We start from the raw sequence: 14,691 nt of genomic DNA, 5'->3' as shown, positions 1-14,691 counted from the left end.
AGGAGTTGAGTGCATTTCAGCAGGTATATTTCTGTATTTATGGAGTCTTTAAAAAAGGGACAAACATAGGAAACTGGAAAACATATGTTTCCTATATGTTGGTTTTAGGTATAGTGATATAAATGAAAAACGACTATAGGTTACCTGCAATTTCTGGTAGATTTCTGACAACTCTTCATAAATATCACGAACCTCCGAAGATACAATACTTGGGACCTTTAAGGAACTGTTGCGTGGTCTCCTCAGATTCAGTTTATTAGCAAGAGGGCTGTTAGTATCCAGAGATGGCTCAATACAAGTGTTGGCTACCAGATGAGAAGGCAATGTTACATCTGTAAAAAAAAAAAAAAATCATCAATGAAGACTTTCAAAGACAATCACTATTCATTAAAATATTAAAATGAATATTACAAAGCTGTAACATTTTCATGGCATTTCACCAGTTTTAAAAATACTTTCAGATATTAAACAAATAAACCAGATTTAAAAAAAGGCGAGTGTACTTTAGAGGAAAAAAAAAAAAAAAAAAGGGAGATTTAGGTACACAACGCTCAAACGCTACATTTCTTTTACAAGCACTAAAGAAAATTGGCAGATTTTATTCTGAAGCAGAACTCCAGATAAAGCTTTTTTTTGGCTAGTTTTAGGTAGATTTGCAAAAAAGGTTAGAAAACTCAGCTGGCTGAAGAGAATCACATATATTTGGCAATTAACATGGTTAACATTTAGATGTTTAGCTGTAGAAATCCATGTTAGTGTTAAAAGCTGAACCAGTACTGTATTTACCTGTCTCTGTGTACAGATGTGTATTATAATCCTGAATAGGACAAACGTCGTCATCACTCTGGTCTGCTATATCCGTCTGACTGAAATCATATTCATAATCGATCCTATTAGAACCAAAATAATTAGTATACAGTGAAGCCCAGGCCATTTCTAGCCATAAGATTAGAGCCTACACAAAGATTTATGTGGATACAAAATACACTAAAAGCCTTGTTTACACCTGCCTGTAGTTTGAAGCACTATTCGCATTCAGATCGCTCTCCAGAGAGCAACAGACAGGCAGTGAGGAGGCAATGTATCACCTCCTTACAGCCTGTTTTATCCCTCAAAGAACCGGACAACCATGCCGCAACCACAAGCATTGTGCATGTTTGTGAGACAGTTGGGGGTATAATTGATGCAGTGATAACAGCATGTGTACACCTCGGCTGCTGTCTCAGCTGGAAAAGGGGTGGTACTGAGGGGTAATAACATGGCTCAACCACAGAGTTTTAACCCCAGATCAGAAATGTAAACAAGCCCTGGAAAAATTCAAGAGCAAATTTATAGACGTTTCCACATAAAAGCTCCCTGGGACAACTCATGAAAAAAAAAAAAAAAATAATAAAATACAATCTCTATGTATGTCAAAAGAAAATAAACTGCTTTCCATAAATACAAAACTGCTGACATATAATTAAAGCTGAACTCCGGGCAGACATTTCATGAGATAGGCATACAAGTGCTTCCATGCCTTTAATGAATTTCGTTGTTACTGTACTGTGTAGCTTGATAGACACTACGGGTGGCTGGTCAGAAGCACACTTTTGATCTGCTACACAAACAGTCATAGTCCGGCCCACATGGCCTCCCATTCAGACATGAAATCCCAGGGCATGATGGGATTTGTAGTCTTTTGCCTGGTTTCCACTGAGCGGAACGGTTCGGTACAGTTTGGAACGCTATTAGTGAGCTGTGATGAACACTAATAGGATGTGACATTGTCTCTTCTGAGATACCTCCTTCTGGAGCACAGGTATTAATGAATATTCCATAAAAAGAGATGACATCACAGGGCCAGCTTTAAAAAAGTTGAACTTAACCCTCCTTTCTTTTACAGCCAAAGAAGGTGCCATCTTAGCCTCTGTTTGATATACAGTTTCCATGGTGCTGCACATGTGATCAGTTATGACACCAGACATTTGATAGTTTGACAGTACAGTTGAGTAGACCAGCAACTGTGAGAGTTATCATTCACAACACTGTTTTGGGGGGAAAAAAAAAATATAATAATAATAATAATAATTCGATAGATTTAGTTCAGTTTTAACTAACAATACAAAAATATTGTAAAGATTTAGTCACCATCCTGGGAGTTCAGCCAATCTAACTACTTTCAACTATATTCTGTTACCCCCTATTCACACCGCTGTGACTTGTCATGCGATTTGACAGTTCCAAATCGCATGACAAGTCAATGGAACTGTTTATATCGCCAAGTCTCATGCCGCAGCGATTATGAAAAAGGTTCCTCGCACTACTTTTTACAGATTTAATTACGGCTTGCATAGACGTCTGTTAAAGTCACAAGCCAGAATGATAATAGGCAGTGAAAATCGCAGGGATGTGCAGCTTTGAAATCACACTGAAGTAGTGCAATTTCAAAGCTGCACCACTGTGAACCAGGGCCGAGACAGCACAGAAAAGAAGGTCACATGATCAGGCCGGCTTCACACTTTTGTTTTGCAATAAACCACATAAATTAGAAATAGATTGCAACACAGCTTCACTACATACCAGCGTCGCAGCGTACCACATGCACTAAGAAATTTAGTGCAGGCACATTTTTTTTTGTGCATTCTGGTGCATTGCTAGTCTAGTCAAATGAATGGGCTGTATTAACATAAGACAAGTTAACACATCCAAACAGTAAGGTGTGAAGGTATTTTGCAACAATATACCAATAAGTAGATTTACACTTTTTTTTTTACCATTTAGAACTCTGTATTATTCCCAGCAACTCCTTGAGGGCTTTGTTGTAATGCTTCTTGTCACCGACATTCTCAGCGGAATGCGAGGTTGGTGACGCAAGCATCCTTGAATCTGCCATCTAAAAATCCAGAAAATCTGTAAAGGCCAAAAAAAAAAAAAAAAGAAAATGACAATAGGGTCAATATAATATGGCATACTTTGTATAAATCAGACTGATAGGCTAGAAAAAAGACAGACAGAAAATATTAAAGTAATAATTGCAATGGTACCCCAATCTAAGGAATCAAAAATCATCTTTGATGCTAAAGCTAACTATATCCGTGCCAACCTATACATCTGCTGCCCTAAATTACATTTTTTCTTTTCTTGTTCCTGCCTGAAATGGTTCTTTCATGTGCGCTTTTACCTGTGCTGCAATATGTAGGTTTATTTATTTTTTATTAGAAGTTTTTCCACATAAAAGACGTATTAAACATTCAGCACTACCATTCAAAAGCACCAGTGCACAATGTAGCTCCCAGAAAAAATCGAAGCAGCAACCTTCCCAGAGCAAATAATGAATAATAAAAATTATATATCATAGAACATAAGTACAGTAACCAACACTATATCCCACTTGCGATAACAAGAGATATCAAAAGCACTCATCAAGACCCACATAGACCCTCGCCACAAATAAAGGACTCCTAACCAGGGGGCTATTAATCAGATGCTGTGGAGCCATTTTCCATCCAACCACCCTATACATTTTTAAACTTATCAGGTACCCCTCTGTTTAGATATGTGGCTTCATACAATGGCAAAGCCTTATTTATCAATGCCTTCCAGGCCATTATGGGGGGGCTGTTGGCTTCTTCCAGGACAAAATAATCATTTTGCGGGCATAAAACAACTGAGGGTCAGAGGAAAGGGAGGGGCCTTTTAAATTGTATCCAATTTGTGTTTCCTGTAGAGGGCGGAGCTAATCATTTCTCAAGTAGCTGTCCTGGAAGGTGAGGGGGGGGGGGGGAATATGTGGTGATAATATAGTCCAAATATAATACTGGTGACAGTAACGTTGAAGTATTGATCCAGATGTGTGAATATCAACCTTCAAATATGAAAACAGTGAAGGTAGGATGATAGAAGAAACCACCACTATAAGACTGAGGCTCACCAAAGTGTATGGACTCTGTGATATTGGGGGCGTTTAACTCTCGTGGCAGATGCTTTTTCTTGTAGTGAGTCCACACCAAACAGGCATATATAAGATCTGGACACATGGTTGGAGATCCCGTCCCACTCATATCTCTGAAGGATCCCCAAGCCATGCCATGTAGCAATAGAAAAATTAGAGAAAACTGCCAGAGCAGATTTCTCTGTCTTTAAATTTAAGCTCTGCAATCTGGCTATATGCAGACTCTGTGTCCATTTCAACACCATCTTCATAGGAACAGAGCCTCGCTCTGCCACAGGACTCAACAAGGTATATGCCAAATGAGTCGTCAAAAGTGTAGTGGTGACACTACACCGATGATTGGGAACTTCAGCGAATGGGAATGTTGAACACCGAAAGATGGTCATTACATTTTACTCCAGGGGACACACATCACAAGGGCCCAACTCGGAGGTAATATCCATAGCATGGATTCACAAGTTTAACCATAGATAAGAAAGATTTCCACATAGTGTGAATCCGCTTAACAGGAAAATGTATTAGAAAAAGGCAGAAAAACACTCACATTTGAGTAGATACAACAAGCGCTTGTATATATGGGGTATTAACGCAACGGCGACAGTAGGCTCAACCCGATGCGTTTCATCTGAGAAGACATGTGCTTTTACTATGGGAAGGCATTGATCCATGTTCCTGCTTTGCAGAAACACAGGATCAATACCTTCCCTACTGACAGAACGTTAACATAGGCAGACCGCCGTTCTGTCGTGTACTATACAATTGGCGGGTGTCGGGAGACATTGAGCCTGTGGTCCCTGCCACTGGGCTCCCGCTGTGTACGATCACAGTAGGGTAGCGGATCGCAACTGTCATATCATGTACTAGGTCTGGCACAGAGCATCTGCCTTGCTGCAGTACATCTGCGGTGGGCGGTCGGGAAGTCATTAAAGCGGGGGTTCACCCTTAGAGGGCACTTTTCCCCCTTAGATTCCTGCTCGTTATTACTAGGGGAATCGGCTATTTATTTTAAAATATGTGCAGTACTTACCCGTTTACGAGACGCATCCTCTCCGTCGCTTCCGGGTATGGGCTTCGGGAATGGGCGTTCCTTCTTGATTGACAGGTTTCCGAGAGGCTTCCGACGGTCGCATCCATCGCGTCACGATTTTCCGAAAGAAGCCGAACGTCGGTGCGCAGGCGCAGTATAGAGCCGCACCGACGTTCGGCTTCTTTCGGCTACGAGTGACGCGATGGATGCGACCGTCGGAAGCCTCTCGGAAGAATGTCAATCAAGAAGGAACGCCCGCTCCCGAAGACCCATACCCGGAAGCGACGGAAGAAGATGCAGCTCGAAAACGGGTAAGTACTGCACATATTTTAATATAAATAGCCGATTCCCCTAGACCGAACGAGCAGGAAGCTAAGGGGAGATTTTTTTTTTTTTTTTTAAATGGGTGAACTCCCGCTTTAAAGTGGAGTATCACCCTGAAATGGAACTTCCGCTTCTCGGATTCCTCCCCCCCCCCCTCCGGTGTCACATTTGGCACCTTTGGGGGGGGGGGGGGGGGGACAGATACCTGTGCAATATGCCACTTCCGGTCATAAATAGCCGCAGTATCCGCGCATATCTAAGCCATGTCCGGCCCCTCCTCTGTCCCCCCCGCTGTCTTCTGGGAGATACACAGGTCCCAGAAGATAGTAGGGACCAGTGAGCTTGCGCATGCGCAAGACTTAACTTCCTGGTTTCCTTACTGAAGATGGCAGCACCTCCACCCGAGAGCCGAGGGACAGATCGGCTTCGGGTGCCGACATCGCGGGCGCCCTGGACAGGTAAGTGTCCATATTTTTTTAAGTCAGCAGCTGCAGTATTTGTAGCTGCTGACTTTTATGAAAAAATTTGGGCGGCTTTAAGGAGACTAGATAAATAATCTGTTGATGATCTCTCCCACAAAAGTTAGTGCTTGGCCGGAATAATACTCTGATGACCAACACACTGAGGGAGATTTACTAAAACTGGAGCATCTGTGCACGGTAGCCAATCAGCTTTGAACTTCAGCTTGTTCAATTAAGCTTTGGCAATAAAACCTGGAAGCCGATTGGTTTCTATGCAGAGCGGCACCACATTTTGAACTCTCCAGTTTTATTAAATTACCCACACTAAGTAACTAATCTAAAACAAGAAAGCAGTTTAGAAGTTTGTAAATTAAGTTTGAAAGAAGTCGGGAATCCTGATGTTTATACCTGTCCTGGATCAGCGACTCTAAAGGCCAGTTGACAGCATTTTCAAAAAGATAGGCTAGTTATGGCAGTTCAGAAACTTTATAATAATACAGGATTTGTTAAAATATTTTTGATCAGTACCCCTCTAGCTTGTCTGCCTCATACTTGCAACATAAAATTATATGTTAAACAAAACCATAACATAGGTACTTGAGACTTTAAGGCATAGCATCTAGGAGATGGCCCCTGTTACAGTTCCAGAAATGAAAATTAGCATATATCATTGTTACTTTTTCTGGCTGCCATCTCAATATGAATGTAAAATTATTATATATATCCTCAAAATGGCTTCAGTAGAACACTGTATAACTTGAATGCATGTGTACCAAGGTAAAATACACTAAACAAATATAGGAACTAAAGTCAAGACCTCTGTATAGAATAGGTTTCTCATCTTGAGTCTGCCATTGCCCCAAATACTTTAGAGACAGAGAATTTTCCTCATTAAAGATGCATGTTTGATAAACTCCCCTTTGCATGTTTGTAGCTCTGTTCACACCTAGGCGTATATACGCCTGAAGCGCGACGCCGCAGCTGCCCCCAAGACGCTGGAGGGATGATTTTACATTGCCCTCTATGGAGATGGTTCACATCTCCACGCCGAACGCCGTACGCCTGAAAACAAGTCCCGGACCTTTTTTTCAGGCGGCTTTCGGCATAGGAGATGTGGACCTGGGGGTAAGCTGCATTCACAATCGCAGCATTTTGTCGCCGCAAATCGCGGTACAAAATGCCGCAATTTGTCGCCGCAATTCGCGGGACAAAACGCTGTGATTAGGTACGCCAAGGTGTGAATGCAGCCTAATGCTGACACCCAATGATATCCTCACCCCCATTCCCTCCCTCTTGTATTTCTAATTAGTCACATTGCTTGTCTGGGGAAAGTGTTGAGAGAAAAGACAAGCTGACATTATGAAGTGTCTGTCCTTTTCCTATCTGTTTTCCGATCAGTCACTGCAAGATATGAGGGGTGGTGTGCACGTTGGACCTGATATGTAGTGTTCGGAAGCACCTAGCAACATGGGACAAGTACTACATGTATTTATCCACATAGGGAACAGAACATTTATTTTATTTAAAAGGATAATTCTCCTTTAAAGCATTTGTTGCCCAAATAAAACAAAAAATAAAAAACACAGATACTGTTCCTTTAAAGCATGTTATACAGCACAGTGCTTGTGCTGTGTCATTTGGTCCTCCTCCAAAATAATTGTATACCTTAATATGTGTCCCTGTGTCTGTTTAATGTAAAAAAAAAAAAAAAAAATCCGCCGATCTGTATCTTGTATGAGCGATTGTTGGCTCTCTGTCTCTTCTCTCCTCCTCCTTCCCGCTGATGTCAGCAGGATGGCTCGGCCCCGCCCACTGCATCTGTGAGCCAGACAGAGAATGCTCCCAGAGCACAGATTATATCAGTACAGATCGGCAGACTTTTTTTTACAGAACACAGGCACACATCTTATTAAGGTACAAAGGGGATAAGATAATTGTATAGAAGTGGGTTAACAACCATTTTAAGTCTGATTGGCCCTTTCCACATCCCACTGTGACATCAATCAGGCATGAAGAGCTACATTGTGGAAGGAAGGATGAGAAAGTTACATGCTCCCCCATAGCTGGAAGTACCTGGTAATTTCCTTTAGTCTATTTCAAACATAGTTGTAAGGAGAAGGCTATAGGGAATAGTGCAGGAAAAGGATCAGTAATTAGTTAAGGAGGGGGGGACAAAAAACTCCTGCTTTTCCCTGCATGGTTAATTTTTTGTGGAGATTCAGAGAGATGATTAATAAACAGTCATTCTTAACTAGTTTTCTTATTTCCTACAGTTAACATGCAATGATACACCACATGAATTCATCTAATGCAGGGGTGTCAAACTGGCGGCCTTCCAGCTGTTGCAAAACTACAAGTCCCATGAGGCATTGCAAGGCTAACAGTTACAAGCATGACTCTCAGAGGCATGAGGGGACGTGTAGTTTCGGAACAGCTGGAGGGCCGCCAGTTTGACACACCTGATCTAATGGAACCCAATGAAAAGAAAGAATACAATTTAGAAACATGTAGCTTACCACTAATCTTGCTTGCAATTCCTTCTGTAAAAGCCTTTGTTCTGCAAGGACAACACAAAACTTTACCAACTGTCTGCACAGCATAATTGCAACATGAGAAGTTTTATACAGATATTTGTCATTATTAATAGCATGTTCAGTTTGTTTGCTCTTTAAAAACCACCTCTGAAAAAAAAAAAAAAAAAAAAAAAAAAAATTAGAAAAAAAGGAGTTGTGATCACTAAACAGCTCACATCACAATTGCGATGTACAGAGCCAATTAGAGTGCCTCTGTACCAATCTAAGCCATCACAACTGTTCACAGTCAGACCATTCACAACATAGGAAGCATCCCTGCCTCCTGTAAATGGGCTAAGGCCGGAATCACACTAGTGCGTTGCTTTTTTGAGCTGCGTTGTCGTTGCAGATTTCTCTAGAGGGTGTTCTGCAGATCAACTGCGGTTTAGCTGCAGATCAGGTGCGAATTTGGAGACCTGGGAGAACTTCCGGGTGAGAGGAGAGTGGGGGAGAATTGTATTGAGCTGAATGAGAGAAACTCCTGCAGAGAACTGAACACATGTGCGAATTAGATGCGTACCCATAGAAGATAATGGGACTGAATTCGCACCTGAGCCGCACCGCAAGACATAAAAACCGCATGCGGTTTGGAGGCAATACGCAGTGCGAATGCATCGCACATATGTGAACCAGCCTCATTGAAAACAATGTATTTTGAAATGTCCTGCGAATTAGATGCGGTTTAAACCGCACTCAATTCGCATAGGTGTGAACCTAGCCTAAAAGTTTGAAAGCACAGCAGATAGGAGGATCAGCATATCAAAGTTAAATGCAGGGGGTTAGAGGAGTCCTAAAGTTCCACTGACAACTAATTGTGATAAGATTTTGTTTGTTTGGTGGCGGCGGGGGGGGGGGCTTGGGGAAATGTACAAAGTCTGACTTTGTGTAGACGTCTGGAAAAATCAGTGAGCCAATCACACAAGTAGGAAATGACAATAAAGCGGAAACTATATTCACCTTGGCTCCAGCGATGTAACGTCCCAGAGCTCCCTGCCCTGCCGCTGACATCTTCAGATGGTCGGTTCCTGGGTCTCGATCACTGGGCGCTGAATTTGTACAGTGAGCTGCACTTGCACAGCTCACTATACAAGGCGGACAGGCAGGTAAATAATTTTAAGGCTGGGTTTACATATATATGGTGCAGGACACTGCAGGTAATTTGGAATGGAATTGCACCGTATTCCTATTCAAATCACATGCGAGGTCTGTGTGGTGCGATTTGATCTATTCCATTGTATGACTCGAACCGCACCAAATCCGCAAATTTTGGTGTTCACACCTGCGCGATCTGACTCAGTGAATCGTACTGCGTACCTGTACGTTATTTTGTGCAATAGCAACTGGGGGGCATGATCGCACGCTGATTGGACACAGGGATGCCAATCAGCAGATCTGGTGGACCCGAAGTCCTCTGACCACTCGCGATCATTCCCGGGAGAGTCAGAACGGCGATTGACGTTCTGACAGGGGAGAAGAATGAGATCTTGTCTCTGTCTTCACCCAGAGTAATCCCCACACAGTTAGCACCTGCTAGGCACACAGTTAACCCTTTGATCGCACGTTAACCCCTTCCCTTCCAGTGTCATTAGTATAGTAACAGTGCATAATTTTAGCACCGATCACTGTATTCGTGTCACTGGTTCCCTAAAAAAGTGTCAAGTGTCTGATTTGTCTGCCGCAATCACGCTAAAAAACACTGATCGCTGCCATTACTATTAAAAAAATTGAAACTCCATAAAAATATCCGATGGCTTGTAGACGCCATAACTTTTGAGCAAACCAATTAATATACGCTTATTGGGATTTTTTTTACAATAATATGTAGCAGAACACATATTGGCCTAAATTGGTGAAGAACATTTTTTTATTGGGTATGTTTCATAGATTAAAGTAAAAAATAGCTTTTTTTTATTTTTTTCTATAGTGCAAAATATTAAAACTGCACAGGTGATCAAATAACACCAAAAGAAAGCTCTATTTATGGGGGGGAAAAAAGGATGTCAATTTTATTTGGTGCAACGACACGATTGTCAGTTAAAATAATGCAGCGTCCTATCGCAAAAATTGACCTAGTCATTAAGGGGGTAAAATTCCTTCCCATTGACACATTTTATTTATTTTTTTCACTTTAATTGCAGGAGTTTTATATACCATCTGTGTACACAACACCTCCAGGTAGCCATATTGTATTTTACAGAAAATGATTGAAAAGGAAAGGTAATTTAACATACAATTTCAATACGTAATTGTACATATTATTTATTTTATGCTATTTTCCCCATAGAAATGGATGACAGGGTGTTTTTGTTGGGAAAAATGAATGAAAATAATGACTGCTTCTTGTAGATGAGCCAACATAGTGATATAGATGTCAAGTCACATACCCTGCCCATGTAAAGGAATGTAAACAATAATCACCCCTCCCCTGTCAGGACAGTCTGCTCTATGAGGGAACCATACTGACTGAACACCATAGTAAATAATAGGCAGCCCGGCTGCTACATCTCTCTGATCACACAGCATCACTCACCCGTCTTCCCACAAAACACACATTGGTTTTTACCATGGAAATAGAAGCCGTTACTGACTGCTGACATCAGCAAAGTGCGACCGAAGAGAAAAGCTCACACGAGTGACGTCACCGAACCCAGCTGACAGGAGGCCGACGTAGCTGGCTAGGTGTGGAGATCACGTGGGTGATATGTCACGTGACCATTCCACCTACAAGAGGAAGGGCGGAGTTATAGTAGTGGGAAGTTAGTTGTATCTGCCTTTTCGCTAGTGTTGAGCTCCAGCAGTGAGCGTTGGAGGTGCAAAGCAAGCACCTGACTGACAGTCACTGCTCTCTGCTGAGAACTGACCGATCAGAGGTCGTGCCATCGCTTAGTTCTCACGTTAAAGCCGAACTTTACCTATAACCACTATAAAAAAAAAGTATAACAAGGAACATACATTCCACATTAATAACTGTGCTACTAAAATTAGTGTATGCTGTAAATTGCAGGTGTTTCGTCAGATTGGGCAACCCATCACAATATGTGATGTTCCGTCGTCGCCATCTTGCTACACCCCGCACTCGGTAAAACGTCTCACTGCCTGCGTTTAGCGCTGTGCATTGCCGACTTAATGGTGGGCTCTGATCGTGTGGGCGTGTTTGCAACCTACACGATCAGAGCCCGCCATGGAGTTGGCAATGCACAGCGCTAAATGGCGGAAGTGAGACATTTTCCCGCTACGTGGCCGCAGAGATCAGGAAATGTCTCACTGCCTGTGATTAGCGCTGTGCAATGACAACTTCCTGGTAGGCTCTGATCGTGCGGGTTGCGAACACACCGGAGCTCATCCTTAGTCCACAGTAAGGATACAGTGAGAAGGCGGCAAGCGGACATCTTGTTACACCCACCAGAGTTTTGCATTTCACGCTTATTTTTTACAGTAATCTCAGCTTATATAGTGAAATACAGTATTTAAAAATCTGTCTGACTGTTTAGATGTTGAATTTTAAAAGCAGCGGCAAGCCTTGTCATCTCACACGTTTGCTGCTTTGAGAAATCAACATGAAAACAGCACGAGGGATTCGAAAATACTAATATTTCACTATATAAACTCAGTTTACTGTTAAAAATAAGTGTGAGATGCAAGACTCCGGATGTCCGCTTGCCGTCTTTTCACTGTATCCTTATTGTGGACTAGTGTAGCAAGATGGCGGAGACGGAATGTCACTTCCGTTACAAATTCTAACGGGTCGCCTAATCTGACGAAACACCTCCAGCATGGCTCTGCACATGCTCTGTTGCTCTCCATTTTTAGGGACTGAAGAATTTGTAGGGGCCGATCTGCTGACAGCCTTACAGTGGAATTAAACCCTCCTATCTGTTACAGCCAAGGAAGATGCTTCCGTTTGATCTGCAACTGCCATGGTGCTGCACATGTGATCAGTATGACACCAGCCATTTGTTGGTTTGACACTTTGGTCAAGGAAACAAGCAATGTGCCAGTTAGCAATGCCGATGTTCTGTCGAAATAGCCAACTTGTCAAAATCTCCAATTACGCCACTTCCAGTGACTCTCCAGCAGCAGATTTAGATGGGTTGGCTCTACTGCCCATGCGCTTGCGTGCACATGAAAGAATAACAGAAACCCCTGTTGGATCTTTCAATCACTGCAGTGCGTATGTGTGTAGCGCTCACCCCCCGAAGGAGCCACTGGTTTTAGATTGGGATGGCGTGTTACCTCTGTGAGCATCTAGGGGTAGATGATGAGAGCAGCAATGATGGAATGTCCAAACAACAGGTGTATTTTCTTGTGCTTTTATTTTACCCAACACGGTAAACAGTAAAACTTGAGGTAGACAGCGGAGATGTAAGAGGCGGAGAAATAGCAGATTCAGGCCTAACAGTATGGAAGCAGTCCTGCTTCCAACGACACCTTACTTTCGTCGCCACTCCAGCCGGAGTGGGTATAGTGTACCTGGACAGGCCTCTCACACCGACCTGGCAGCCAGGGTATCACTCGGAACCTTGAGGGAAAACAAGTCTCTGCCACAGACCCTCCCTAGAACGTGGATCATAGAAGAAAATCCTCCTCAGTAGTATATGTGCATGAATCTCCCTCAGGTAGTTCTCAATTGGGTCACCGACTGGCAGGTGGCTGACATCCAACCTTTCAGTGTCCGGTTACCTTGATCCCCGATGAATTGTCGAGGCTCTATTGGATTGCCTGTCTCTCTTGGCTCTCCTCAGGCTGACTCCCCACCGAACAGCTATCCCGCTTGGGATCTTTCCTCTGAATTTGGGCACCCAGTCGATCACTGGGCCCCACCACAGCTTCAGTTGCTCCGGGCCAACATGGTCCCAGAACCAGGAACACCGCGTGGCACGCGCACCCCGGCCTGGAAGGCCATCTCGCCGGGGAGCCGTGATGTGTGGTCACCCTGAAGGTGGGCGCCACACCAGGAACAAGAACCCCGCCCAATGGCATCTGCTCCAGAAGTACTGTCTCCCAGCATGCCCCGCGAGAGAAAACCCCTCCCCATTGGCTGCTGGCAAAAGGCACCCCAGCCTGGACTTCACTGGCGCCACCTGTCACCCCGGGGTGATATAGCACCCTGGGAACAACAAAATGAGCCCACAGTACAGCCCAGCTGAAGCAGAGACTCAATTTAAACAAATCAACTGGATGAGAGCTAACTAACTCTCTCATCCCCCTTTAAATTTAAAATAGCACCGGTACAGAAAGTACACAGGCGCTACATGTGCAAGGTATGTCCCTAACTGTTTCTCATCCATCTATTGACATATGAAAAATGGACAGCAATTAATTACTATAATAAACAGAACAATCATGTCCAGATCCGTTGGAACGGAATGAAACAAATGTAAACGGGTTTACATCTGTTTTGTTTATGTCCTTTTTTTGGGATCTTTCACACCTGCTGGCCCATTTTCACGGACTCTGCTTGCTCGATGGGAATCGATCCGTTGATCCCCGCTGAGCCAGCGGATGACAAGTCCATCTCTGCTCACTGTGCAGTGACCGACCTGTCAGTTCTCCACTCTCCTCTATGGGGGATCGGATGAAAATGGATTGCCTGTTTTAAGCCGATCTAATCCGATCCACCAGACGAATGGGAAATAGGGTTTCCATCTGTCTAGATTTAGATTTTGAACTGATATAGGCCCCTTTCACGCAGTCGGACCGTTCAGGTCCGCCTGTCAGTTTTGTCCGTGGACCTAAACGACCGCTCCATGCAAGACATGTCCGCTGGCATCCGATACGACAAAATCAGACGTATGGCGATACGTCACCATCCGTCCGTGGTGGATCAGATCGGGTGAGATGTGATGAAAACGGACATGCTGTCCGTTGTCATCATATCTCTCCATAGGAGACAGCGGCGCTGCACAAGCCCCTCACCGCTCAGTGAGCAGAGAGGGACCTGTCATTCGCCGGCTCTGCGGAGAGATCTCCCGCTGAGCTGGCGGACTCTGTAGCGAAGGAGTCTGCCTCGTGTGAATTAGGCCATAAACTGTTGTAACCTGATATAAACTGAACTGATGTAAACTGATATAAGGGCCCTTTCACACCAGCGGACCGTATGTCCGTATTTCATCCATCCTCTTTTGGATGAAATACGGACATACATGTATCCCTATGGGATAGCGGGAGTCAGCGGATGAACATCCGCTGACCCCCGATCTCATCGGTCCCTGCTATGCTCAGATTCTGCAGACGGAGGAAAATCCGATTTTTCCGTCCGTCTGCAGAGCGGATTGGGTGAACAGGGACAGACGGTCCGTGTTCATTCGATCCCCCCATAGGGGAGAGCAGAGATCGCCCTGTCATCTGCCGGCTCAGCAGGGATCAACGGAG

General features: G+C 43.7%; 1 protein-coding gene across 2 annotated transcripts in view; it reads right to left on the bottom strand.

Moving 5' to 3' along the window:
* Positions 1-10,978, bottom strand: part of CCDC138 (coiled-coil domain containing 138) — a 74,026-nt gene extending 63,048 nt beyond the window's left edge. Inside the window, exons 1-5 of one of the 2 annotated variants that reach the window (XM_040336473.1) lie at positions 10,883-10,978; positions 8,263-8,303; positions 2,757-2,892; positions 787-890; positions 145-332 (exon numbers count right to left, since the gene is read on the bottom strand). In XM_040336473.1, the coding sequence (XP_040192407.1) occupies positions 145-332; positions 787-890; positions 2,757-2,875 (411 nt within the window). In that variant the 5' untranslated portion in view covers positions 2,876-2,892; positions 8,263-8,303; positions 10,883-10,978. Of the gene's footprint in view, positions 1-144; positions 333-786; positions 891-2,756; positions 2,893-8,262; positions 8,304-10,849 lie in introns of both variants that reach the window. The other variant, XM_040336472.1, reaches the window with a different exon arrangement.
* Between the last annotated feature and the right edge of the window lie 3,713 nt (positions 10,979-14,691).

Source organism: Rana temporaria, chromosome 2 (genome assembly GCF_905171775.1).
Source record: "Rana temporaria chromosome 2, aRanTem1.1, whole genome shotgun sequence".
Classification (NCBI taxonomy): domain Eukaryota; kingdom Metazoa; phylum Chordata; class Amphibia; order Anura; family Ranidae; genus Rana; species Rana temporaria.
The sequence above is the reverse complement of the archived record's forward strand: the minus strand, read 5'-3'. Positions and strand labels throughout refer to the sequence as shown.